Raw genomic sequence first — 24,537 nt, 5'->3', positions numbered from 1 at the left:
TGGCATGAGAGACAAAGGCAATATATGAATTTCCTTGTGAATATTATCAACAATGAGACATTTCACACTGGAAACTAAAGTTTCTGGGAAAAGAGATAGAAAGTCTTACCCTGAGAATAAGCTTTCAAGATGCCCACTTTGTAAAACTTTCTAAAAACCCCACTTCATGGAAAGGATGGTGAGAAGAAGCTTCATGGATGCCCGGTTTGTTGACTTATAAGACCTTTAAGTGGTCAAGCATATTGCTATGCTTATTCTTCTTTGATGCCTTTTTTAATCAAGGAAAACATATAAAGTTTGGATGTCAGTCATTCGCTATTTATCCATAGGTGTACCTCACATGTGAGAGTGGCCGATGACACTTCTTACTGAAATTAAAGCCTGCCTCTGTATCTGAGCTTTCAAACAAAATGTTGACATTATTTTTTTCAAGATATTGCTAATGGGAATGTTGTTAATGCAGTCATAGCAGACGGTAGGAAATGGCTTTGCGCCTTTGCACCTTGCATGTTTAGGCTTGAAACATTGAACAAGAACATAAAAATTGACTAGAAATCTGAAAGGTACAACTTAACTCAAGCAATAAATTAAAGCACATATATGTGTACTTAAAAGTATTTGCGATTTGATCTTGTTACGACTTGATGATTACATCTTTAATGCCAATCCTCTCCCTACACTCTTAAGGCAAGTTCCATTATCACCAAGATCGCCTTGTGCTGCAATTGCATCCCTTCTAGAATTCCCAGAAATTGAGGTTATGGTGCCCTCTTGGATCTCAAGATAGCATGTGGAAAAGAAAAATGAAAAGCAAAATAAAAATGTCAAATTTATTTATTTCAATTTTATAAAAACTATAGAGGAAAATGAAATTATATGTACTTATATATATATCTAGTTTCTTTAATCTAAACCCAGGCCATGGTCTAAATGAATTTGCCACTACAATATTTGACTTCCATTTTAAAAGAGATATTGTTCAATCAATTTTTTCAAGACAGAATTGACATAGAAGATGGCCAATTTGATAACCGTAAACTACCATGGAGTTGATACTGCATTCATAACAGAATTGATATAAATAGTTATGCACATTGGCTATGCATACAAAGCAAAAACATGAAGATTGACTAGGACAAATTTAAATAAAACATGTCCACTTCAAAGTAGTTGCAATTTGATTTTGTTAAGTTTAACCACAACTTCTTTTATGTCCATCCTCTCCTCTGGTAATTCTCTGCTACACTCCAAGCCCAATTCCATGATGGCCAAAAGTTTTTCTTGTGTTGCAATCGCACCTCCCCCATCTTGGTTCCTTGCTAGATTTTCGTCCACCACCTCCATTATTTTGTTGGGAATTGTTGCTTTAACCCATTGTCTTAAACTCATTTCTTCAGAAAACATCTCATCCATGGGCTTCTTTCTTGTAACCATCTCTAACAACATTATTCCATAGCTGTAAATATCACCTCTTGAGGATACCCTTCCTTCCAAGCCATACTCTATCAAAAATTCAAAAGCAATTATTGGAGCAGATACAATAAAGTTCATGGTTTGCATCATTTTCAATGCTCTCATGTTTGCATGGAGGCTTCCACCCAGTGAATTAAATGATAAATCCAAAGACCGGAGATTTTCAAGGCTCCACAAGTTGGATGGAATTGATGAGGACAACGAATTGGAATCCAACAGCATGATCTGTAAATAACTAACATTTTCTATGCAACTTGGAATTGATCCAGACAGTTTATTATTTACAAGGCTCATTTCCCCAAAGTTTCTAAGGAGGCAAATCTCGTTCGGAATGCTTTCCTCAAGTTGGTTACCATCAAGGCCTTCAGTCCATACAGTTTTCCATGAACCAATCAAATGGTCAACTGTTATCCCGGCCTGCCCCTCCTTGGGTGGAACTGGAAGTTGATGAGTCTATATTAAGTAATAATTTTCAATACAGCATTGAATCCAAAACTTGTTTTAGTTTGATCAACACTACCCGATCAAACTAAAACCAGTCAAGGTCAAAAGGCCAATAAAATTTAGCATTAATTGCTCACATTAACTTGATTAGTAGTTTTTTTTTTTCTTCCTCCTAGGAGATTACTGCATGAAAAAATTGCATTAAAACAAAAGCATTGAACAAATGTCAAATGAAAAAAGAAGGATGAGATTGGCTTTTCTCAATTTACACTACCCAAAAAGCATAGAATTAGCTTTATTTCATCGTTTCCGCTAATTATTTACTTACTGGAAATCACAAATATGTATGTAACAGTTGCCACCAAACATGTATGGACCATCAAAGCAGTCTTTTTCATCTGAGAAGCATCACATCATGAGGTTCGAAATCATAGTCTTACGCCAAAGCTTGGGCCATGATTGAACGATGAGATAGCTGCTGCTCATAAAGCTCACGGAAAATCTGGTATTTGGCATCATGGTACTTCTTTACCTTCGGGTCTTCAGCTGGATGGATGACCTGCTCAAATGCAAGTGTTTAATTCAACGAGAAGAATGAAAGGACTTGAGGTCTTCCTAAGTGGAACTTTAAAGATGATTATATGCTGTTTTGTTTGGATTTTGGACTTAAAGGAGGAGGCCCATGTGCTCCATTCCCTGCACGAATTGTTCATCTGGTAATTAAATTTTTATCAAGGAGATTGTCAAGTCCTTTAGCACTGGCAACATGGGAGAATCCAAATAACAATATTTCAAATCAGTAGCAGCCCCTTAAAGGGACTCCTACAGGCCAGGATTCTGTTCCATGTTAAAGAAACCTACTTGACACCCCCAATATTAGAAAAGAGTGGTCTCACTATATATTACAAATCTCTCCAAATTGGAGCTGCTAAATTCTACTTTGAAACAATATTGAAATCGGAAATCTATGCCATCAGTAGGCAAATAAAGCAGGACCAGGCAATCTTGGGCTGGATCTAGGCCCAGCCAATTTTTGGATTAGCACCTGCCTCTGCAATCTTTAGATTTACATGTTATTAACAAGTCGTATATCTCATAACAGAAGCCTGACCACTGACCTGCCTCCTAGTACTGGAAATATCTGATGCTCACCCATCAATCAATCCGGGTTAACATTGATAAGTGGTGAAATTTAAACATTGGTGTTCTTTTTCATCTCTACATATTTCACCGCTCAACTGAAAATTCCCTCTACCCCTACCATACTCCAACTTGGTAGTTTCCACCACCTGTCCAGGGTTGAGCCCTAGGATTTGATGACAGACTTAAAAAGGAATTCAAAGTTCCCTTCCCAATTATAAACAAGATGTTCCCAGGTCTAGGCTTTCGAATAACCCAAACTAAATTCAACCTCATTACTGATAGTTACTTCTATGCCTGCCCAGGACTACTGCAACTCCTAAAAACAAACAGAAGCACAAACCAAGACATATGTGCATGTTATGACAATAAATTGTAATAACACAATGCTCTTGCTCTCTCACTGCCAGTATTTCCCAAAATTGTTGAGTTTATCAAACACGATGTTTTTACAACCTAGATTGTGTCTGAGTGAGACTAACGACATTTATTTTTTCTTTCCCCATGTCGTTTTAAGTTTGAATATGTCTGAATTTGTTTGAAATTAGAATTGAAATCGATGTAAAAATGTGATTCAAACTTTAAATTTCAGATAAAAGTTAATCTTTTGACCTTTTTGTGTTCAGACAAAATATCTGAAAACAAAATTTAACTTGAAAAACAAACAGCAAGACTCGACAAAAAACATGCAGGTTACTCTGTTGATCTTAATATTTTCAGCTGTAGCAAAATATGTACATAAGTTTTAAGTTAAAATATAAAGGTGTTATATTTCAGCCAATATAATATCCTGCAACTTTGACAAATCAGAATTACATTAAATTTCTATACCTCTACCAGCAGGGTGGTTAATAAACCATGTTGGAGATTTTACCCAACCTTGGAATAAAATAACCTCCATAGATTACTACCTTTGTTAAATTAACAAAATGGATAAAATAAAATAAAACAAGATCAGGCTTTGCGGTGCATACCTGACCAGCTGCATTCAATGCCTTCATGGAATCACTGAGACTAGAATATTTCTTTGAGGCAACTGCACCAAGAATGGCTGCACCCAAGAGCACAGACTCACTTTCTCGAGGAAGAACTATGGGGCAACCTGCAAAAGCATTACTCCATTAAAATACTCAGGTGCACTGAAATGTGTTGTGATACTTGAATGAAGGCCTATTAGTAAAATTGAGTAGCCTTTGACATGACTTTTTCAAAGATCTCTGTTTGAAGGGGTTTTTTTTTTAATATGCTTTAAAAAAAAAAAAAAAATCACATCTACCCTTCAGTCCCTTAACCTCTATATTGGGTATTATTTTATTTTATCTTTTGATTGCTAAATAAAGATTGTATTAATGGAAAAAGAAAGTATACAAGATGTATACAAAGTAACCAAAAGCCCAAGAAAATGCGAAGACAAAAACCAGCAACCACACCCTACAAAGAGCCTAACCAGTCTCCACAAAACCTAACGACGACAAAGAACCATCCTCAATATACAAGCTAACCCAATTCCAAAAAAGATACAAAAAAGAATTTATAATTGTTTGGACCAAGCTTTCACAAATATCAAAGGTCCTCCTATTTCTCTCCCTCCAAATGGTCCAAAACAAGAATAACAAAGCAACTTTCCAAGTCTTTTTTCTCTTTTTTCCAACAAAGGAGCCGAGCAAACTCAAAAGCAACTCTCTCACTAAAGAGTGCATCACCCACTTTACACCATATAGAGCAAAAATCAATTGCCACAAAATGCATACTTTCATACAATGAAAGAGAATATGATCACCCGCTTCTTCTTCTACTTTGCACATATAGCATCTATTAGGAATCCTCTAACTCCTTCTATGTTGATCCTAAGTCAATATCTTGACTCAAGTTGCTTCCCAGGTAAAGAAACTAACTCATACAGGAACCCAGGAATTCCAAACCATACCATAAGGGAGCAACTTCACTCTCCTACTTGCCAAGGAGGAGTAAAAAGACTTGACTAAAAAGTTACCGTTCTTTGTATCCAGCCACACCATAATATCATCAATGCCCAATTCCAAACAAATGGAGTGATCATGCAACCTCCCAAAAAAGACATCTACCTCCTCCAACTCCCAATCATGCAGTTGCCTAATAAACCTAGGGCCCCAACTACCACTATCCTAGACATTAACCACCCAAGGATCTTTTGAAGAGGCTATGGAATAAAAATCCAAAAATGAATCCTTCCAAAACGTGTCCCCACGCCACTTGTCCTTCCAAAACTTCACCATGTTCCCAAAACCAACCTTAAAGCCTGTTTTATCTTTGAAAGCCTCCCAACTACTTTTGATTGCCTTCCACACCCTCACTTCATACCTCTCTCTCACTTCTTTAGTACACAACCCCCCTTCTTCTTGCCCGTACTTACCTACAATTACTCATTTCCAAAGAGGATTCCTTTCACTCGCAAATCTCCAAGACCATTTTCCCAAAAGAGTCTTGTTAAAGATGGAAACGTTTTTGAAGCCCAAGCCCCTTTCTGTTATTCCAAGTAAACAAGAGACCAATTCACCATATGTGGCTTATTGACCAAAGCCCCCCCTTCTCAAAGGAAGTCCCTTTGAATCTTTTCCAGTGTAAAAGTTCTATTGAACGTGAAAGATCAAAGAACTTGTTACATATGCCAAAATAGAGCTTCTACAAGAAGAATCATTTTCTTGACTTTCATATTATACTCGTGTGTGTGTGTCTCCTCAAAGGAAGTCCCTTGAATCTTTTTTGGTCTAAAAGTTCTATTGAACATGAAAGATCAAAGAACTTCTTACATATGCCAAAATAGAGCTTCTACAAGAAGAATCATTTTCTTGACTTTCATATTATACTCATGTGTGTTCTATTGAACATGAAAGATCGAAGAACTTCTTACATATGCCAAAATAGAGCTTCTACAAGAAGAATCATTTTCTTGACTTTCATATCATACTCGTGTGTGTGTGTGTGTGTGTGTGTGTGTGTGCGCGCTTCGCCCCACATTGAATGTCGGGCCAGTTGTTGAAGATAAAAGTACATCGAACCCATATGAAGTTTTACCATGGGCCAATTGTTGAAAATAAAGGTACATCAAATCCATATGAAGTTTTACTGTGACTAGATTGTATCCATTGTGTGTGTGGGGTGGGGGGAGGGGGGAGGGGAGCCAATTGTTGAAGATAAAGGTACATCAAACCCATATGAAGTTTTACCGTGAGCAGAGTGTATCCATTGTGTATGTGTGTGCGCGCACGTGTGTGAGAAAGAGAGAGAAAGAGAGACAGACCAACTATATCTGCATGCTCTTGAAGGAACAAGGGGTTCTTTGCAAGTCCACCACATGCAAGTAGTGTGTCAATCTGCAAAGCAAGAAAAACATATTTTGAACAATAAAAAAATGAGAACATCGGAGAAATAATGAGATAGAAAGCAGTTTACCTAAACTCAAAAACGCTTTTAATTTGAAAGCTAATTGCTAATAGGTTAGTTATCTAGTCCTCAATAGTCAAGCATTTCATAGAGATCTGTTGTCACATTATACCTTACCAGATGGTTATGCAACATGTGGGGTAAATATCTATATCCACACAGCATGTTTGTGAGTTAGGGCTCTAGCCCAATCTGTTTGATATACATTTTGTTAGTTATCTTGTCCTCAATGGTCGAGCATTTCAGAGCACGGTCTGTTGTAGTCACATCAAACATTACAGGATGGTCATGCAGCATGTGGTGTATATATCTATTTGCACAGCACGCGTTTATGTGTTAGGGCTTTAGCCTAGTCTACCTGATACACATTATTGACCCATACCTAACAGTTTAAGATTTTTGGTCACATTGGTAGTTTAACAATGTATATAGATTTGTTTGCTAAATTATAAAACAAAAAGAACCAACAGCATTTCTACCCAGTAGTATTTACTTATATGAGATGTTTATATTTGTTAGACAACCAATTTACTGAAAAGCTTAAGTTTATAAAATTTAAGCCCACAATGTATATCATGCACTCCAACAATACTGTCTCCCTTCCCCGCTCGGCCCCCTCCACAACACTAAAGAGATCCTGGAAATATGGCTAAATTAAGGCAGACAACAATGAAAAGCACACATCAACCTCTCTCTTAGCACCACTCATAAGGTGCTTGGAATAATAATTGGGATCGCAATAATAATTGGGATAAGGAAGAATACAACAAAAAGAACATGTCAACTTCTCAATATTCTCAAACAAAACAGCACAAAAACAATTTTTTCTAGGTAAATGAAAAAAATTAAAAATATTTAAATAAAAACACTGTATCTTGCCAAGAAAGAAGATCTCAACAATCTTATCTCAGTGAGATTTAGGGCCTTATTAAATGCAATAGTACTATTCAATCTAAAATTTATAAATCTCATGTTAAGAAAATTAGATCATCAATCTCTCCCACATCAACCTCCATATGGTTAAAATGAAAATTAACCAACAGCTTTTTTCAGTTTTATACAACTACTTTTTTTAGTTCCAATTTTAATTAGTATTATGATGATCCAAATCTCTTCTAATGCAATAAGTTTAACCTATACCTTAGCATTTCATTGGATAGCTTTCAATACTTTGTCTGTTTTTAGGTTCTCTTGTTTATGCAAACCTTTGTATACGTCTCATCTAAAAATCAAAAATTGATTCAAAAGCTAACATAGCATCCACACTGGTGTTAATGCTTCACAGTTAGACAATGGGTTGTTTCAGTTTGAGTTGTTCCTCTCCCTTTTGTTACTGATACTTCTTCATCTGGATAGACAAACCATTACAAGAATATCAAAGGAAAAGACTTTCTAGAGCCAGAGAAAATAGATAAAGCTCAATCACGCCTTCTCCAGATTCTTCAATGGATGATCCAACAGCACCGCATATTTCAGTTGCCTTAGTACCTGATGAGTCAAGCCTTCCTATTGCACTCAGGAAAGGTGAGCATAGTGTGTTTGCTCTCCTCTCACTCATTAAGTGTCTTCTAATAATCTTTCTCCTACTCTTTAAGCTTTTTTCACATCTTGTATTCCATTTCTATTCTTATGTCTTATCATGAAGCTTTATATCACACTAACTTGAAAAAAGTCACCGAAGACATGGGAGTCTACTAACTTACCTCCAGGGAAAAGATGTTGTTGGCTGTCGATTTGTTTTTGTTGTCAAGTATCATCCAGATGGGAGCATAGATTGGTCAGTTGCCAAGGGGTATACTCAAACTTATGATATGGGTTATTTTGAAACCTTTCATTTATGCCTACTTTAATTCAACACATATTCTGACTTCCTTAGGCTATTAATTTTGGGAGGTGTCTGCATCAGTTAGATGTAACTTGGATTTGTTACTTAGGAGTCTAGTGTTAAAGAGTTTGCAAATTTTTTTTTTTTTGATAAGTAAAGGATATGCATTAAAAAAGGCAAAACGCCGCACAGCATACAGGAAGTATACAAGGCAGCTTAGGCCTCAAAAAACAAAAACAAAGAATCACCTCCCTTTAAGTGGAAGCTATCCACTCTAAGAAGCCTATAAGGGAGAACGCCTCCTCACCTACATACAATTTGGCCCAACTCCACAAATTACAAACAAAAGAATTTTTTAACTTTTGAACGTTCAAAACCCCCCCCCCCCCTAAAAGCTAATCTATTCCTCTCCTTCCACACCGTCCAAAAAATACATAACGGAATGGCATCCCATATCTTTTTCCTTTTCTTTCCCACAAACGATCCCCTCCAACTAGCTAAAACCTCCTTTACAGTTCCTGGAAAAACCCATTTCACATCAACTAAACCAAAAACAATATCCCATAAAGCTCTAACCACTGTACAATATATAAGGATATGATTTACACTTTCTTCTTCACATCCACACAAGAAACAACGATTTGGAAGTTGAAGTCCTCTTCTTTGAAGTCTATCCAAAGTTAGCACCTTCCCCCATGACGCCTCCCACGCAAAAAAGACAACTTTAGTTGGCACTCTTGCCACCCAAATGCTTCTTGAAGGAAAACCTATATCATCAGACTTCGTCAACAAACTATAAGCTTCCTTGACCCTAAACTGACCACTTCTTCCTTTCCTCCATAGAACTGAATCTTCCTCCAAGGAGGGTTTGAAACCCCTCAATATGTGGAGAAAGTCCCCAACCAACTCCAACTCCCAATCATTGAAGTCCCTCAAAAAGTGTAGGTTCCAGTTTCCTTGACCAGAATTTTGATCCCACATTTCCTCAACCGTCGAATTCCATTGCGCAGCCATACCAAAGAGATGAGGAAAACATTGGGACAATGAGGATTCTGAGCACCACACATCTGTCCAAAATCTGATCATGTTGCCCTTCCCTACTCGGAATGTCATGTTATCCCAACACCATTCTGATTCTTTCCAAATCTCCTTCCAAACCCCTACTCCAACCGCCCCATTTGCCTTTTTGGGCCTCCAATCAAGACCCTCCTGCCCATACTTCACCTTGATCACTTGTCTCCACAAATTATCTTTGTCACAGGCATACCTCCATATCCACTTGCCAAGTAAAGCTTTGTTCAACAAAGCTAGCTTCCTAAGTCCTAGCCCACCTTTATCCTTATCTGTACATACTACCTCCCATTTAACCAGATGAACTTTTCTCTCCATATTTCCCCCTCCCCACAAAAAATCCCTTTGCACTTTCTCAATCCTTCTAACAACAACCTTGGGCATTCTGAAAATAGACATTTGATAGATTGGCATGCTAGCCAAGGTACTTTTTATTAAGGTGACTCTTCCTCCTTTAGAAATATATTGTCGTTTCCAAAGAGCTAGTCTCCTCCTTACTCTCTCCTCCACCCCATCCCATATATAAGGCGCTCTATTTGGGGCCCCTAAAGGGAGACCCAAGTACTGAGAAGGTAAAGTCCCCACCCTGCAGCCTAGCTCAACAGCCAACTCCTCCATCTCCACCACCTCTCCAACTGGAATGATTTCACTCTTGGCTAAATTAATCCTTAGGCCTGAAGCCGCTTCAAACCAGAATAAAATCCAACTTAAGTGAGTTAGATGATCCTTTCTGGCCTCACAGAAAATAATTGTGTCATCCGCAAAAAACAAGTGAGAGATGTTCAAAGAGGGGCCACTTCCACCCCTTATGTTGCATCCTGATAAAAACCCCCCCTCCACAGCTCTCCTGATAAGAACATCTAGCACTTCCATCCCCATAATGAAGAGGTAAGGAGACAAAGGATCCCCTTGTCTAAGGCCTTTAGTGCTAGGGAAGAAACCTGCGGGCACTCCATTAACCAACACTGAAAATTTAGCTGAGGATAGGCAACTCCACATCCACCCCACCCACTTAGACCCAAAGCCCATCTTTTGCAACACCTTCAACAAGAACTTCCAATTGATGCTATCATAGGCTTTCTCTATATCCAATTTGCATACAATGCCCTTTTCTTTTTGTTTCTGCCACGTGTCTATCACTTCATTTGCAATTAAAGAAGCGTCAAGCAACATGGTTTAAGGATTAAAACAATTTCCTCTTGATAAATTTAATACTGTTCTTCCATCATGCAGTTTTAGAAGGAATTCTGACTGCTACACATTTGTTCTCAAGAGGGAAACAAACAAAATATTACTCGTGATATTACTGTATATTGCAACCATTGAAGAAGTGAAAGTTACTTGAAAAAGACTTTTTAGATAAAGGATCTTGGGTTATTGCATTACACCTTGGGCATTGAAGTTGTAGTACATTGTAGAGGAGAGATTCTTTTCTCCCAAATGAAATATTTATTAAATTTGATTACTGAAACCAGCATACTAGATGTAAAGCCAACTGAAACCCCTATGGAGCAAAATGTTAAATTTAACTGCAAAGATAGCACTGTGTTTCTAGATAAAAGAAGGTATCGTAGTTTTCATAGTCAACAACAATGTTTTCACTAAAGCTTTAGGAAAGAATCTTTTTTTCCTATCATATGTTCTAAGCTAGGTCTTAGGAATATATACATGTCCCAACTTGAGAGGGAGTATTAAAGGCTTATTAGTGGTAGTTTTGTTTAACAAGGGCTAGTTTTGTTTTTTATGTTATTTGAGACCATATATGTGTATATGCCTTCTATTATTTTCTAAGTGAATAAGACAACTTTTTCTCTCATATTGTTGCGGGGCGATCAGCACCCCAAGGTTTGGGTCCCCATGGAGAGTCCTAAGGGTTTGGCCATGGAAGGTTCCTCGGTTATCAAAAAAAAAAAAAAACCTTTTTCTCTTATATAACAAATATAACATTTCCAATTCACTCTTTTATGGGTAAAAACCTAAAACAAAATGTCAGACAATTTTAAAATTGAAAAGACTTGCACATCATACCATACGTCACATAAACACAATTTACCTAAAAATCAAAATAAAATGAATAAACTTCAAGCATGTCAGAAGTGGGAAAAAAAAAAACTTCATCTCATTACATAGAGAAAAGTATACTAACAGTTGTAAGATTAGTAAAAAATACACTCACACCCCTTCACGTAATGATATTATTCTATTGCATATTCCAGAGGTTTTAGTCAAATAATGGGACCCTTGCCTACTATTAGTTGACTATTCGTTCGCTAATGTAAACAATATTTTTTCCCTTGCTTAAATCAAATTAGAATTAATTATTAAATCATCATATAAATTAGTTTAAGGAAAATGTTGTTCATACCATCACTTTTGTCACCATTTTTACCACCTTTCTAGGTCACAAATGGTGATTGAATACCAACAAACGTTGGAATTTAATAAAAAAAAAAGGACCACTTTTTATTATATCCCATCCCCACTTGCCATATAAGCGAATGATAAAAATGGTGGTAAAAGTAATGGTGAAAGTAGCAACATCCTTAGTTTGATTAAGTCCAATTAATTAAGATTAAATACATATTGAATAATAATTTAACTTTTGAGTAATGACAAATAAATTCTGAAATAAAACCTAACCGAACTTAAATTAAATAAACATCCCCTATAGAAGACCTAGTATTTGGTGGATAAGAAAATGTTTCAATCATGGCTAGGTTTTCTTTTAATCTTTTTTTATAGGTAATCAAAATCAATTTATAAAAAGTAATGTCGGAAAAAGTGTTCCAAAGTACACAGGATGTATACAAAAAAACACCTCAAAGCAACACAAAAACAAAGAGGAACATCAACAACCCCCTTAGCCAGAACTCAAACACTCCACAAAGTCTACAAAGGATAGAGGACTAGGAACTAGGTGCATCTTGCACCAAGCCCAAAGGTTACAAGCAAAGGAAGGTCTTCTTTTAATTATGCTTAACTTTTTATCAAGGGTCAATTGTGCTTCAAGGCATCCAACACCTAATAATGGGCCTAAGGTACATATGAGTTGTTGCATAATTTGCATAATCTTCCACCCTTTCAACCCACTTATGACTCACAAGGACATTGAGCTCATTTTCATATTTTGAACATCCTAAAAACACAATTGTCCTTCTTTTTTTTCCAAAAAAAAAGGATTAAGTTGTGCATAAAATAGATAAGCTTAGGATTTAGAGTTTGGTAAGGACTACAAGAAGAAACTGAGGATAGAAAAGATTAGAAAATCTAGGAAAAAATAAATAAAAAATCAAAACAACCACGTTTTAAGTGGAAGAGGAAGAAGTCAATTCGAACGTTGTAATTTGGTGTTTATAATAAGTAATAGCATTTGCATCATTTCATTTCTTACCTAATAGTGTTAGGGACAAAATTTGATGAGAGGTGCCAGTTTAATATCAGAAACTACAAGGATGTCTGTGTAATTAACAATAACCTTAGTATAACCAAAGACCTCTTTGTCCTGTCCCTATTCAAATTTGAGAATATCTGGTTTAAGGAATGGTTCGAAGATGTTGGTGGTCGGGGCTCAACTTCAGTGGTAACTTTTTTGTTTTTTTTTTTAATCAAAAACCAAAGATGTATTAATTAAAGATAATAAAACATAAGAAGGATGAGAAATCCTTCCCATAAAATACAAACCTAATCAAAATACCCATGAAAACCTCCGATTTACAAGGAGATTTATACAAAAAGAATAAATAGACCACTTCAATGGTTACTTTAGCTTCATTTTTGGCAGAAAAATTGAAAGCCTTAAAGTCTAATTTGAAGAGATGGAACAAAGAGGTGTTTGGCAATGCTACAATTGGAAAGAAGATGGCTTTGAACTAGGAGGTTTTCTAGGATTCCACGAAGAGGACTAGCATTTTGACTCTAAAGGAGTTGAATGCTAGGAAAGAGGCTAGAGAGGAGTTATAAGAAGTGGGTTCTTATGGGGAAGAAATTTCCTAAAGGCGCAAGTGAAAGGAGTTATGATTGAAGGAGGGTGACAAAAGTACCAATTTCTTCTACAAGATGACTAATGCTCATAGAAGAAGGAACTTCTTAGCAAAGATTAAAATCAACAACACCAAGATATCAGAGGTGAGTGAAATTAAGGATGGGGTGGTTCGGGCTCTTTAGAATCTTTTGTCTGAATCAAGAGATTGGAGACCTGGCATCAACGTGTTGTCGCTTGATGTCTTAGGTGATTAAGATGAAGCAATGCTAAAGGACCCATTCTCTGAGAAAGAGGTGTTTAGTGCCATTTCAGACCTTTGTGGGGATAAAGCTTCAAGCCCTAATGGATTTTTTATGGTGTTTTGCCAATTCAATTGGGATTTTGTGAAGAAATGGGTATTGGGTGGTTTTTTTAAGGACTTTCATGAGCAATGTAGATTTGTAAAGAGCCTGAATGCAACTTTTTTTGTTTTAATTCCTAAATGGAAGACCATAAGAATTTTATGGCCTATCAACTTGGTGGGTGACCTTTACAAGGTGTTGGTTGAAGTATTACCCAATAGACTAAGAAGGTGATGGGTAAGGTGGTTTCCAAATCCTAAATTGCCTTTGTAGGGGGAAGACAAAATTTTGGATGCAATGCTTATTACTAATGAGGCCATTTACTCATTGATGAAAAGCAATGAATGTGGATAAATCAATAAGCTTGATATTGAGAAAGCTTATGCTCATGTTAATTGGAACTTTTTGCTCTCGATTTTCAAAAAGATGGATTTTAGGGAAAAGTGTATCAATTGAATTAAATGGTGTATATCTACAATAAGGTATTTCATTCTTGTTAATGGCACTCCGTTGAGATTTTTAAAGCTATTAGGGTTTGAGGAAAGGGGACCCTCTCTCGCCTTATTTATTTGTAATTGTCATGGAGGCTCTTAGTTGCCTTCTCAAGAGGGCCAAGGTGGAGAAAGGGTGGAAGTTTCTCATTTGTTGTTTGTCGATGATACCTTAGTCTTCTATGAGCTTGCTTAGAACCAATTGACTTATTTGAGCTAGATGCTCATGTGGTTTGAGGCTAGTTTGAGGCTAAGAATTAATTTAGAAAAGAGCAAGCTAATTCCAATGAGAAGGGTAGAGAACTTAGAAGACTGGGCTCTAGAGTCCGGTTGCAAGGTGGGTGCGCTTCCATCTTCTTACTTGGGTCATCCTTTAGGTGTTCCTTTTAAGTATGGCGGTATGGGTTGGAGCATAGGAGAGGTTTTGCAAAAGAATAACTATGAGGAAAATACAGCACATCTCCAAATGTGGAAGGCTTCCCCTGATTCAAAACACTTTATCTAGTATGCCTATCTATTTTATGTCTTTATTTTGCATTCCAAAGGCTATCAAGTTAAGGTTTGAGAAAATTCAAAGGGATTTCTTATAGGAAAAAGGGATCCCTGAGTGAAAGCCTTATTTAGTAAGGTCGGTTATTGTTTGTTCAAACAAAAGTAAGGTAGCCTGGAGGTTAGGAATCTCTCGATGCTTAACAAAGCCCTTCTTTGTAAATGGGGTTGGTGTAAGTAGAGTTGCTTTCTCAATGGGCAATGGGCGAAGGATGAGATTTTGGAAGGACAAGTATATGGTGACAAACCATTGTGTATTGTTTTTCCTTCTTTATTTTCTATTTTTGTTTCAAATAAGGCATGGGTGGCGGATGTTAGGAACTTGTCAAATGAAGGGGGTTGTTGGGCCCCTCGCGTCTAGGCGTCCCAATGATTGGAAGGTGGAAATTATAGTGTTTCTTTACAAGACTACAAGGGAGGAGGTGTGTAGGGAAAGAGGAAGATAAGGTGATCTAGTCGAAGTCAAATAATGGTAAGTTTTTTGTTAAAGCCCTTCACATAGCTTTTGAGCCAGGAAATTCATATCTTTTCTGACAGGTGTTGTTTGAAACTCTTGGATGCCGCCTAAGGTGGGGTTTTTTTTTGCTTGGGAGGCTACATGGGAAAGGTCCTAACCTTGGATCATTTACAGAGGAGAGGGTGGTCTTTGACAAACAAATGTTTCCTTTGTCATTTAGAGGAAGAATCAATTGATCACATCCTTATCCACTATGTCAAGACAAGAGTTTTATAGCATTTACTGTTTTTTATTTTTGGCATGTCTTGAGTGCTTTCCTATTCAATCAGAGATACGCTATTATGATGGCATAACTCCTTCATGGGTAAAAAAGGGAAAAAGGCATGGTGGGCTACTCCCTCATGCTTATTCTAGACAATTTGGAATGAATGGAAGAGTAGATCGTTTGAAAATCAGGAGCATTCTTTTCGAGGGCTGAAACACTCGTCTCTATAATCTTTGGGTTTGGTCTAAGTTGTAAGTAGTTTTGGGTCCTTCTTCCTTAGTAGAATTTGTTAACTGGTTGGGCTCTTATTGAGGGAGGTGGTGTCATTTGGCACCCCTTTATTCTTTTAAAGGCACCTTTAGGCGTCCATTGTATACTTTGGGGCACATTGTTGGTGTTTCTTTTTTAAAATATTCTCTTGCTCTACCCATCAAAAAAAAAAAAATTCCTATTACATATTGAAGCATAACTAAAGAGGTCAATATTCTTACTTGGTGACCATGGGCATTGCAATGATCCACAATGTGTCGGGTACCATATGCGATACTCTGTACTGTAGCAAGATATAGAAGAGCCAGCTGCTTCTCACTTGTGTCAAGTGTTAAGCCACATACAACCCCTTTTGCTTTTGGGTCTGCAATAGGAGACCTGAACCATCATAAAATAAGAAGCTTAAATTCCAAAAGCAATTGTGAGGCAGTACAATCCAGGAAATTATTCTTCAATCTATATCCAAATACCTGTTTCCATGGAAGTCAGGAAGCACATGTATATCTTCAGTCAAAGCAGCAAGAAAAGGAGATTTCAGGTCTTGCATCATCGATTCCAGTATCTTGTTCAGTAGCTCAAAGACTGAAATATCTGGAAATTGAAAAATGTATAGAGACAGAATTTGTGTAAATAACACTGACCAAGAATTTTAATCATGTGTTAACTATAACTACATTGAGTGAATAATATCTTACTTTGAGAAGCAGCGCGATTTGCAAGGCGAGGAGATGCAACGTGGTTTTCAATTATATAATCCAGTAATGCACCAGTAGCACTCTGTCCACCTTCTGTGAGCCAGTATTCAGGTACCATGGCTGAATACACAGAAAATCAAAAGGAGGATTAACATTAATAATCACTATTAGCTACCATCCATAATGACAGAAAACAAACAAGATCTCCTGACAACAGCAGCAAATCAGGGACATGAAACAAATATTTGGAGCCTGAAACAAGCATCCAAGTAAGAGAAATATGTATATATAATTCAAATTGTTGATGGAGATGAACTAGATTTTTAAAATTATAATCAAATGGTTATATAGAAAAATAGTACAGAATGAATAGTTGATATATTCAGTTTTTAAATTTGAAAAACAAGTAAGAATAGGTTTTTTATGCTCTTAGAATGTTCCACGTTAACATTGGAATTACATTTTTCCCTCTATGACAAAACATCTTATAGAAGAAAAGAAGTTAGCCTCTTGATAATTCAAACCATACATTTGAAAGACCGTCAAGATTGATTTTGGTTTTGTCACAACAGAATGCAAGTTTCAAAAGGCCTGTAATATGAACCATGATTTAAAGTTCCAAATACTCAATGTCACCAAATTTAGAAGATTCCAGCAACTAATTTCCACCTGTTCTTGAGTTCATCCGCAGCCTTTGCATTTATATAAAAGGACTCTCAGGACACAACAATATGTTTCAAAATCCTTCAAATCAAAACATTGATTATTAAATTCCAAAAGCTTACCTGACCAAAATGGACCCCAGACCCCTGGAATGAACAGTTTTCTGCGAGATACAGCCATATGGCAAGTAGAAGTCCCACAGACAAGAACCAGGCGATGGCAAATAGCTCCCTTCTCATACTCTGAACATATATCATTGTGTGAGAAAGATGTGTTGAGCAACTGATCATTAAAAAAATAAATCATGAACAACCTTTAGATTCAGAATCTGGCACAGCCACACTTTCCATTACCCCCACACCACCAGCATGAGCATCAATCAATGAAGTTCCAACAGGAGTTCCTGCTCTCAGACCCATTTCCTGAAATTTTAAATCCCTTCTTATCAGAGGTAAATAACACTAAGCACCACAGAGCAGTAAATAACATCATGCAAAACCATGCTCCAATGCCCACAAAAACAATACTTTCATTTTTATAACCAAATAAATGTCTCTGCTTTGTCAATAGACCTCAATGGAGTGCCACTTGAAATCAATGTGAATTCTTCAGTACAAAATTCTTGCCTTCGCAGCATCTGGGGTTAGACCAGAACCCAATGGATGGCCAGGGAAAGCTACACTCCGTCCTGTTGATATCATCCATGGTCAAATAATGAACTTCAGCAAGAAAATAGAAAGTGAGAAATGGTACAGGAGACAGTCCTAACATGTTACTGTTGACGTAATAACCAATGAGATACAGTATTCAAGTTTCTTTTCGAGGTCCTTTTCCTTTCTTTTCTTTGCTGAGAAAATCATATCATCTTCAAAACTTGCTGACATGCATAGACAATTAAAAATGAAGAAGCAAAACTGCTCTCCAGAAATACGATACCAGGGAAGAAACACTTCTGGATGTGCAGAAAATCCACATCTGCCTGCAATGGCTTATGGTATTTTTCAATAGTAATCAAGCTCACTAATTTCTTGGGGTGTTTATGATGTGGTTGTGTGAGAGTGTGCATGCACCTCTCTTTTTTTCCTTTCAATGTTTGATTTTTCAAAATAGACCAAAGGAATTTATGTTCCCAAAAACATTTTTCTATTCTTTAGAGTTTCTTTAGTAAATAGCAAACTATGTAATTTACATGACTCACATAATTTTCTAGAATTAATTCTAGAATTCACAACTATTGTCATGCTTTCTCATAATTACTTTAATTCCATGCTTGAGAATGACCTTCAAAAGTTCCATGCATTTGTGAAAAAGAAAATCTAGAACCAAGGGATAATATTATGGAAAGGACATATTCATATCTGTTAAAGTCTATGGTATTAAGGGAAAGAGTATTAAAATTCACAAATCTCTTCAACAAAAAGCCACTCTGCAATTTAAATATCAATCTGATTACAATCCTAAACCAGAGTATACAAAAAAGGATCATTGATCTTATTATTCATTTCTCAGTTATCACAAGTTCAAAAAAAAAAAAAAAAAAAACAATAATGGTTCTATTTTTTTTATCATAAAAGGTCTGGCAGCTGAAATTGAAAAATAGTTTACATGGAAAGAAAAATTTTCTGTGTGTTCTTTTATGTTCAGTTGTATCCTTAAATAAAAAAGGAAAGGAAGGGAGGGAGGAAGAGAGAGATATGCTTTAACATCTTTTTAAGTAAATATAGCATCAATTTCTACATATATATATAGAGTCTAGAAATATCCCAAATAGGATAATCTCTATTAACCCATCTTTCCAACAAGACCCTCCCAATATGTTATCATATCATAGATTACTTCTCTTCAGATATTCCATGTCCATCATATTCCATGTAATCCTAAGTGGAGACATACCCAAAGAAATTCAAAGGCAAAATTGCTGATGTTTAACTCTAGGAAATGATTGTTTAATGATTGAGAAACATAGTGGAATCTAGACCAATGCAATCAGATGGTACCACATGATTTTGATGGTCCAAATTCACTGGTCATTTCAAAGCATGCTACACCTTCAATGGCTTTTGAAAAGGAGATGGATTTAATAGACAGGGGGGTCTTGAGGCTTGGCTCAAATGGTCTCAGGTAGGGATGTGGATGCAGAGGGTTCCAGAATCCAGGTTCAACTCCAGACGACAGAAAGCAGGGTCGGTGATGGTTCCATTAGAGGGTTGAAGAGTTCATCAAATCTTAAAGACACAACATGATCTTGATACCGATTGACATATGTTGAAATTTTCAACGAGTCACTTTCAGAGTAGGGATTTGTTTTGTGTTAAACCACTTGCATACCATAAAATTTTTTGTAACTTCCAAACAAATGAAAACTGGCATTATTACCCATTTTATTTTCCACCACCTCTTTTAGGTTAAACAAGCTCAGGCTGTAGGGAAACCTGTCTATACATTAATTTGCCTTTAAGTTGCATCACTTTTAACATTTTTAAAATCGAAATGAAATCCTGAGCATACCTATCTTGGCATGATGTCCATCTATAAGATCACCTAAGCCAATCTCCTCCCAAAAGTCATCATCCCATCCACAAGCTTCCATATTTCGAGAATCTTTCTCATTGATCTGTTCCATATGTGCATGACCAAGGTATGTCCATTTGCAGACTGTGGTGCACAGACTGCGAGTATCATCTCCTGTTGCTCTAGAAAAACACAAAAATAGGGAAAAAGCAACAAAAAGCTTTCCACCTTGAGCCTTACATAAGGAGATGCCTAGACAAGAATGTTCATACAATAAATGACAAGAAGATCTAAAATACCTGTACGCCAACCAATCACTCAAGTCCATCCACCTAAATGCCATTGTCCAAGATTCTTGCAAATTTTCCTTTACCCATAAGAGCTGAAAAAAATATAAATATTACATCCAAAATGTGTCATTTTTCATGGGTCATAGTATCCTACATGTACGAGTATTTACTAAAAAATGACCAGATTTCAAGAAAACCATTTTTACTATAAAAGAGACAATTGTATGTTTTTGGTCTCCTCCTCCCTTTGTAGCTTCAAGTTGAATTTTGTTAGTTGGGCTTTGGGTAGACTAGGGTTGGCAACTATAGAGAATATATCTATTTCAAACAGAATGGTACTGTGACTATTATTTAAAAAGAACTGTGGTTTTTGGCTAGGCTTGGAAATGGCTTCTAGTTTGGATGTCAGGAAACTTCTTCATTCAAGAAAGGGTGTTCATGCTCTTATTAAAGCCATAGTGTCTTCTTTTATTTGGATACAAATATCAGCTAACCAAGCCGCTGACAGTTCGGGAAAGAGGTGTACTAGATCCCTAGAGAGCCATTGGGGGAATACCCACCCTACTTGACTTATTGATGACTTCATTGGTTTTGCAGGTTGCTTTGTATTGCTGGATATCCCTCTTCATTGCTGCTGTTATTCTTGTCTCAAAGGACATATCATCCTTCCTTGTTTTCTTTCTTCTTCAATTAACAATCTAAGAGAGAGATAAAGAGACAGAGCATAATCATTTTTAAGTAACTTTTGGCATTTTCTTTTCCTCTCCCACCCAAATGAAGTCTAACGAAATACAATATAACTGGTATGGTTTGAAAACATTTGCTAAACAGACTAGCTGCCTGAGTACCTTCGGTGGCTGCATTTCAGGAGAAAGAGATCCACCACAGTACTGTAACACTGGTGAACTAGAGGAATTAATCTTTTCGGCTTGTTTGACAGCTCTATGGTCCATCCATACTATAATGTTCCTTCTTGTATCACCGCTCAAAGATACTGTAACAGGAGAGCCATCGGCATCCACAGCAACTGCATAAAGAAACCATTTCATCCAAATATATTTAGACTGCATACTCTAAATGGAACATATAGAACATATCATGCAGCTTATAGAAAAAAGTTCCATTATTCAAATGAGGTGCACAAATATTGGCTGAATTTCACCAACCGAGAGAACAAGTAGCTGCAAATCCCAAACCCGCCACCTCTTCCCCTGCAACATTTGCAAGAGAGCATGCTGCTTTTACAGCAGCACAGATTGCATGCCAGATGTCTGTTGAAGATTGCTGGTATGGAAAATAAATGTCATCAATAACTGTCTGGATCATGCATATTTCAATACTTGTTGCTTTTCTAGACATTGCAGTGTCCATACATGGGGTAACACATATTCTATCCTAGGTTTTGGCTGATGAATTTCTTTACTGTTTGAACGGGGTGAGGTCTCTCCAGAATAAGTTCCTGGCCCATACTAGTACTCAAAGTCACTATAGTTCATTAGTTTATTCAAGAACCATATCAGTACTGAGAAGCTCAATTGGTTATCACCTCAATACAATTGCCATCTTTCCAAATCTGTATTGGGCTACTAGCAGAACCTAGAAGCTTCCCATCCTCATCAAAAAGGCCTGCATCCAGTATTAGGTAAGGAACACATTACAATGCCTAAACAGCATGTTGTGTATCTATGTTTGTCTTTATAGTAAGTAGAACATAAATAACCAAATATATTATAAAACAAAAATCATTTACAGTCAGCTCCTCAATGCACTTCAGATATCAGTGTTTATCAGAGGTATTACAGCAAGAAAATTTTTGAAAACAATTGGGCCAGGATTTAATACTGTGATATGTTGAGAACCTAACATAATATATTAATACTTCTAGATGCTTATATGAGTAGATTCTCTCCGCTAAATGAATTCACAAAAAAAATTGCCAATTTAACAAATTAGACACTGGTTTAGCACAAAGTACAGAGTGAAACAAAAGTGAGGCACATGGCAGTAGTCTGAAGACAAAACCGGACCCAGATTGGAAAAGGACAAGAACACAATTCAAATGTTTGAAGTAACTTCGATGCAAAAAGAACTTGAGACTGATTAAACTTGTACAGAAACAGCCTCTTTGCAAACTGTCCTTGAAAATGGTTTTTTGACTTAAAAGACATTTTTGGGAAATTATTTATTGCACACAGTTTTTTTTTAAATTGTTTTCAAAATAAGTTAGTTTTTAAATAAATAAATAAAAAGTTGTATAGTGTTTTTTTTTTTAAGAATATTTTGAGAAAATATTAAAATTATGTACAATATTTTGAGAACTTTCACATTGAAAACAGTGCAAAACAAACCTTAAATCTTAACAATGAACTCTTATGTAAGAAACCATGAACCAAAAGTATCTATTTTTAAGCAATTGCGTTGCTTAATAAGTAGGTAAAGCCTGCTTCTTTTAGCAGGTAAAATTGGAATGTGCAAAGTTAGAATAATAAAAGCACCAAATTTTCCCTAAAAACTAATTGTCGATATGAAGAGAGTTTTTCCGGGATAGCCAAAACACCACAACGCACTATTATCCCAAAGAATTTACTTTTCTTTTTCTTTTCTTTTCCCCCATTTTCTCGACAAGCAAACAAACCATTAGTGCTTTTCCTTGATACTGATAAACAAGTAATAATAATAATAATAAACAAAACGGAACTTCAAACTAACTATGAAAAACAGTTCCAGAAAACTGAAAAAGAACACGTTACGCTGTTCATCGTTTTAATATCGAGTTATCCCGTTTCACAGCAACCAAACAGCCAGAAAATTGTTGGGGAAAAACAAAAAAAAAAAAAAGTCAAATCATCACAGTGATAGAACAGTAGGCACAGCATATCACAAAAACACACCAAAAAAAAAACCTAAAATAACGTCATATATAGAGACGGAAGGGAAGCGATTGGACCAGCGCGAGCGCTCCCGGTGCCAACATCGACGCCGAGGAGAACCGAGCGGAGGGGGGCGGCGGGTTCAGGGGCGGAGGTGGCGGCCATTTCGAGCGAGGCGGAGGCGCCGCGATCGGAGAAGGCGGAGGCTCCAAGGCGGTGGCGATAGTGGTGAGGGGTGAGGCGTGGTGTATTATCCGACCAGGCTCTTCTTGCATCAGACATTTTTTTGTTCGTTCTTGATTTGATTTTGATTACTTTCTAATCGGGTTTTACATAATTATTAAATTTATTTGCCGATGTATTTTTTTAATAATTATAAATAAATTAAATAATTTGATTCTGAAAATAAAGACTAAAAAGGTGATACGTTATTCAATGTTTAAAAATATTTTCTTATAAAAAAATAATAAAATTTAGTTTAAAAAGTCACATATAAAAAACATTATTTGTTATTTATTTTTTATGAAAATATTTAATAATCATGTAATAATATAAAAGTTTATAAAGTATTTTTATATTTTTAATTATTATTCAAAATATTTTTAAAAACTAAAACTAACTCAAAGATTTTCTAAAAGAATAGCCTTCTTTGAGAAACTAATCATCAAAAATCTATTTTTTGTCAAATAATTATCAAACATATTTTTTAAGTAAAAAAAAAAATCTTCCTTTTCTTTTTTTTTTTTTCTTTTTTTGACAATAACTTGATTTGTAATTATTCAAAAATTACCTTTTTAAATATTTAAATTACCTTTTTGTAATTAATCAAAAACATAATTAAAATATAAAAAGATAAACAATAAAACTGTCTCCTTTCTTTAATTTCGGCCAATCCATAAACTCATCATTATCATTGAGAGATCCTCTATTTACACCTTAACTAATTAGTAAAAGTTTACAAAAATCGAATTTGATTGTTTGACCAACCTTGTCAATGTTATTAAAAGCCTAATTCTTTAATTCATTTTTTTATATATTTTTTACACATGGAATATGTTAATCATAAACTGAGATATAGGATATACATTTATCATAAATTTACTTTTATCATTTGTTTTATTTTATAATACTTATTTTGTAAAATTAAAATATTTTGATTAACAAAAATTAAATTTATAGTTAAAGAAATAACTAAAAAATATTTATAAAATAATACTACTGTATGCATTATTTAATGCAAATATATACTGAATAACATAATATAAAATCTGTTATTTATAAATTTTAAATACTTTAAACATTAATATTATTAATAAATAAATAATTTTTTGTTTACTATATTTGAAATTATTCAAAAAAATATTAAATATTAGTGAACATAAGAGAAATTTCCTATTTTCAAGTAATTATTATAATTTAATTTAATTTTTATTCTAAAAACATATGGAATATTTAAAATTTGTTGTAAAATGAGAATAAATGTGACTCAAATAAAAGTAAAGATAGTTATGTATTACTTTAATAATATATATATATAGAGGGGAGAAAGAAATCAAAGAAGATAAATGTTGAGAGAATGAAAGAAAGAGAGAGAATGAGAATGAGAAGAAGAGAATATATTTATTTTGCTCACGATGCTTCTTACATGGGGTGTAAGAAGCCTTTTATAGGATTCACAATATGAACTCCTATTACTCATCTTAAAGATGAGTAAATGGAGTTCATAAATAACTATTAATGTGGTCATTCACCATTATATTTACAACACTCCCCCTTG

The 24,537-nt window shown here is 35.6% G+C and overlaps 1 protein-coding gene across 3 annotated transcripts; it reads right to left on the bottom strand.

The window, feature by feature from the left end:
• Positions 1 to 1,023: 1,023 nt before the first annotated feature.
• On the bottom strand, positions 1,024 to 23,075 carry LOC100253052 (uncharacterized). Of its 3 annotated transcripts, XR_009466873.1 has the most exons (16): positions 22,838 to 23,075; positions 21,437 to 21,516; positions 21,057 to 21,174; positions 20,739 to 20,917; positions 19,900 to 19,982; positions 19,598 to 19,782; positions 17,716 to 17,777; positions 17,403 to 17,511; positions 17,212 to 17,331; positions 16,427 to 16,546; positions 16,202 to 16,322; positions 15,953 to 16,109; positions 6,338 to 6,410; positions 4,032 to 4,159; positions 2,246 to 2,476; positions 1,024 to 1,502 (listed from the first exon to the last, which is right to left on the bottom strand). XR_009466873.1 is itself a non-coding variant. In XM_002275649.5 (15 exons), the coding sequence occupies exons 1-15, from the start codon at positions 23,040 to 23,042 to the stop codon at positions 2,354 to 2,356; spliced, it is 1,863 nt and encodes a 620-aa protein (XP_002275685.2). In that variant the 5' UTR covers positions 23,043 to 23,075; the 3' UTR covers positions 2,149 to 2,353. The 3 variants fall into 3 exon arrangements, 2 of the variants coding, with proteins under 2 accessions (XP_002275685.2, XP_059596573.1); XM_002275649.5 differs by lacking the exon at positions 1,024 to 1,502 and having other exon boundaries at positions 2,149 to 2,476; XM_059740590.1 differs by lacking the exons at positions 1,024 to 1,502; positions 2,246 to 2,476 and having other exon boundaries at positions 2,690 to 4,159.
• Positions 23,076 to 24,537: the final 1,462 nt, after the last annotated feature.

The sequence above is a fragment of the Vitis vinifera genome, chromosome 11 (genome assembly GCF_030704535.1).
Source record: "Vitis vinifera cultivar Pinot Noir 40024 chromosome 11, ASM3070453v1".
In the NCBI taxonomy this organism is placed as follows: domain Eukaryota; kingdom Viridiplantae; phylum Streptophyta; class Magnoliopsida; order Vitales; family Vitaceae; genus Vitis; species Vitis vinifera.
Note: the sequence above shows the minus strand (reverse complement) of the source record. Positions and strands in the feature narration are given on the sequence as shown.

Coding starts and splice junctions, on each gene's coding strand:
- LOC100253052 (XM_059740590.1), bottom strand. CDS start 23,042: ATGTCTGATGCAAGAAGAGCCTGGTCGGATAATACACCACGCCTCACC. Junction 17,778..19,597: donor TGGACATCATGCCAAGATAG/GTATGCTCAGGA, acceptor TGATATCAACAG/GACGGAGTGTAGCTTTCCCT. Junction 17,512..17,715: donor TAACCCCAGATGCTGCGAAG/GCAAGAATTTTG, acceptor TTAAAATTTCAG/GAAATGGGTCTGAGAGCAGG.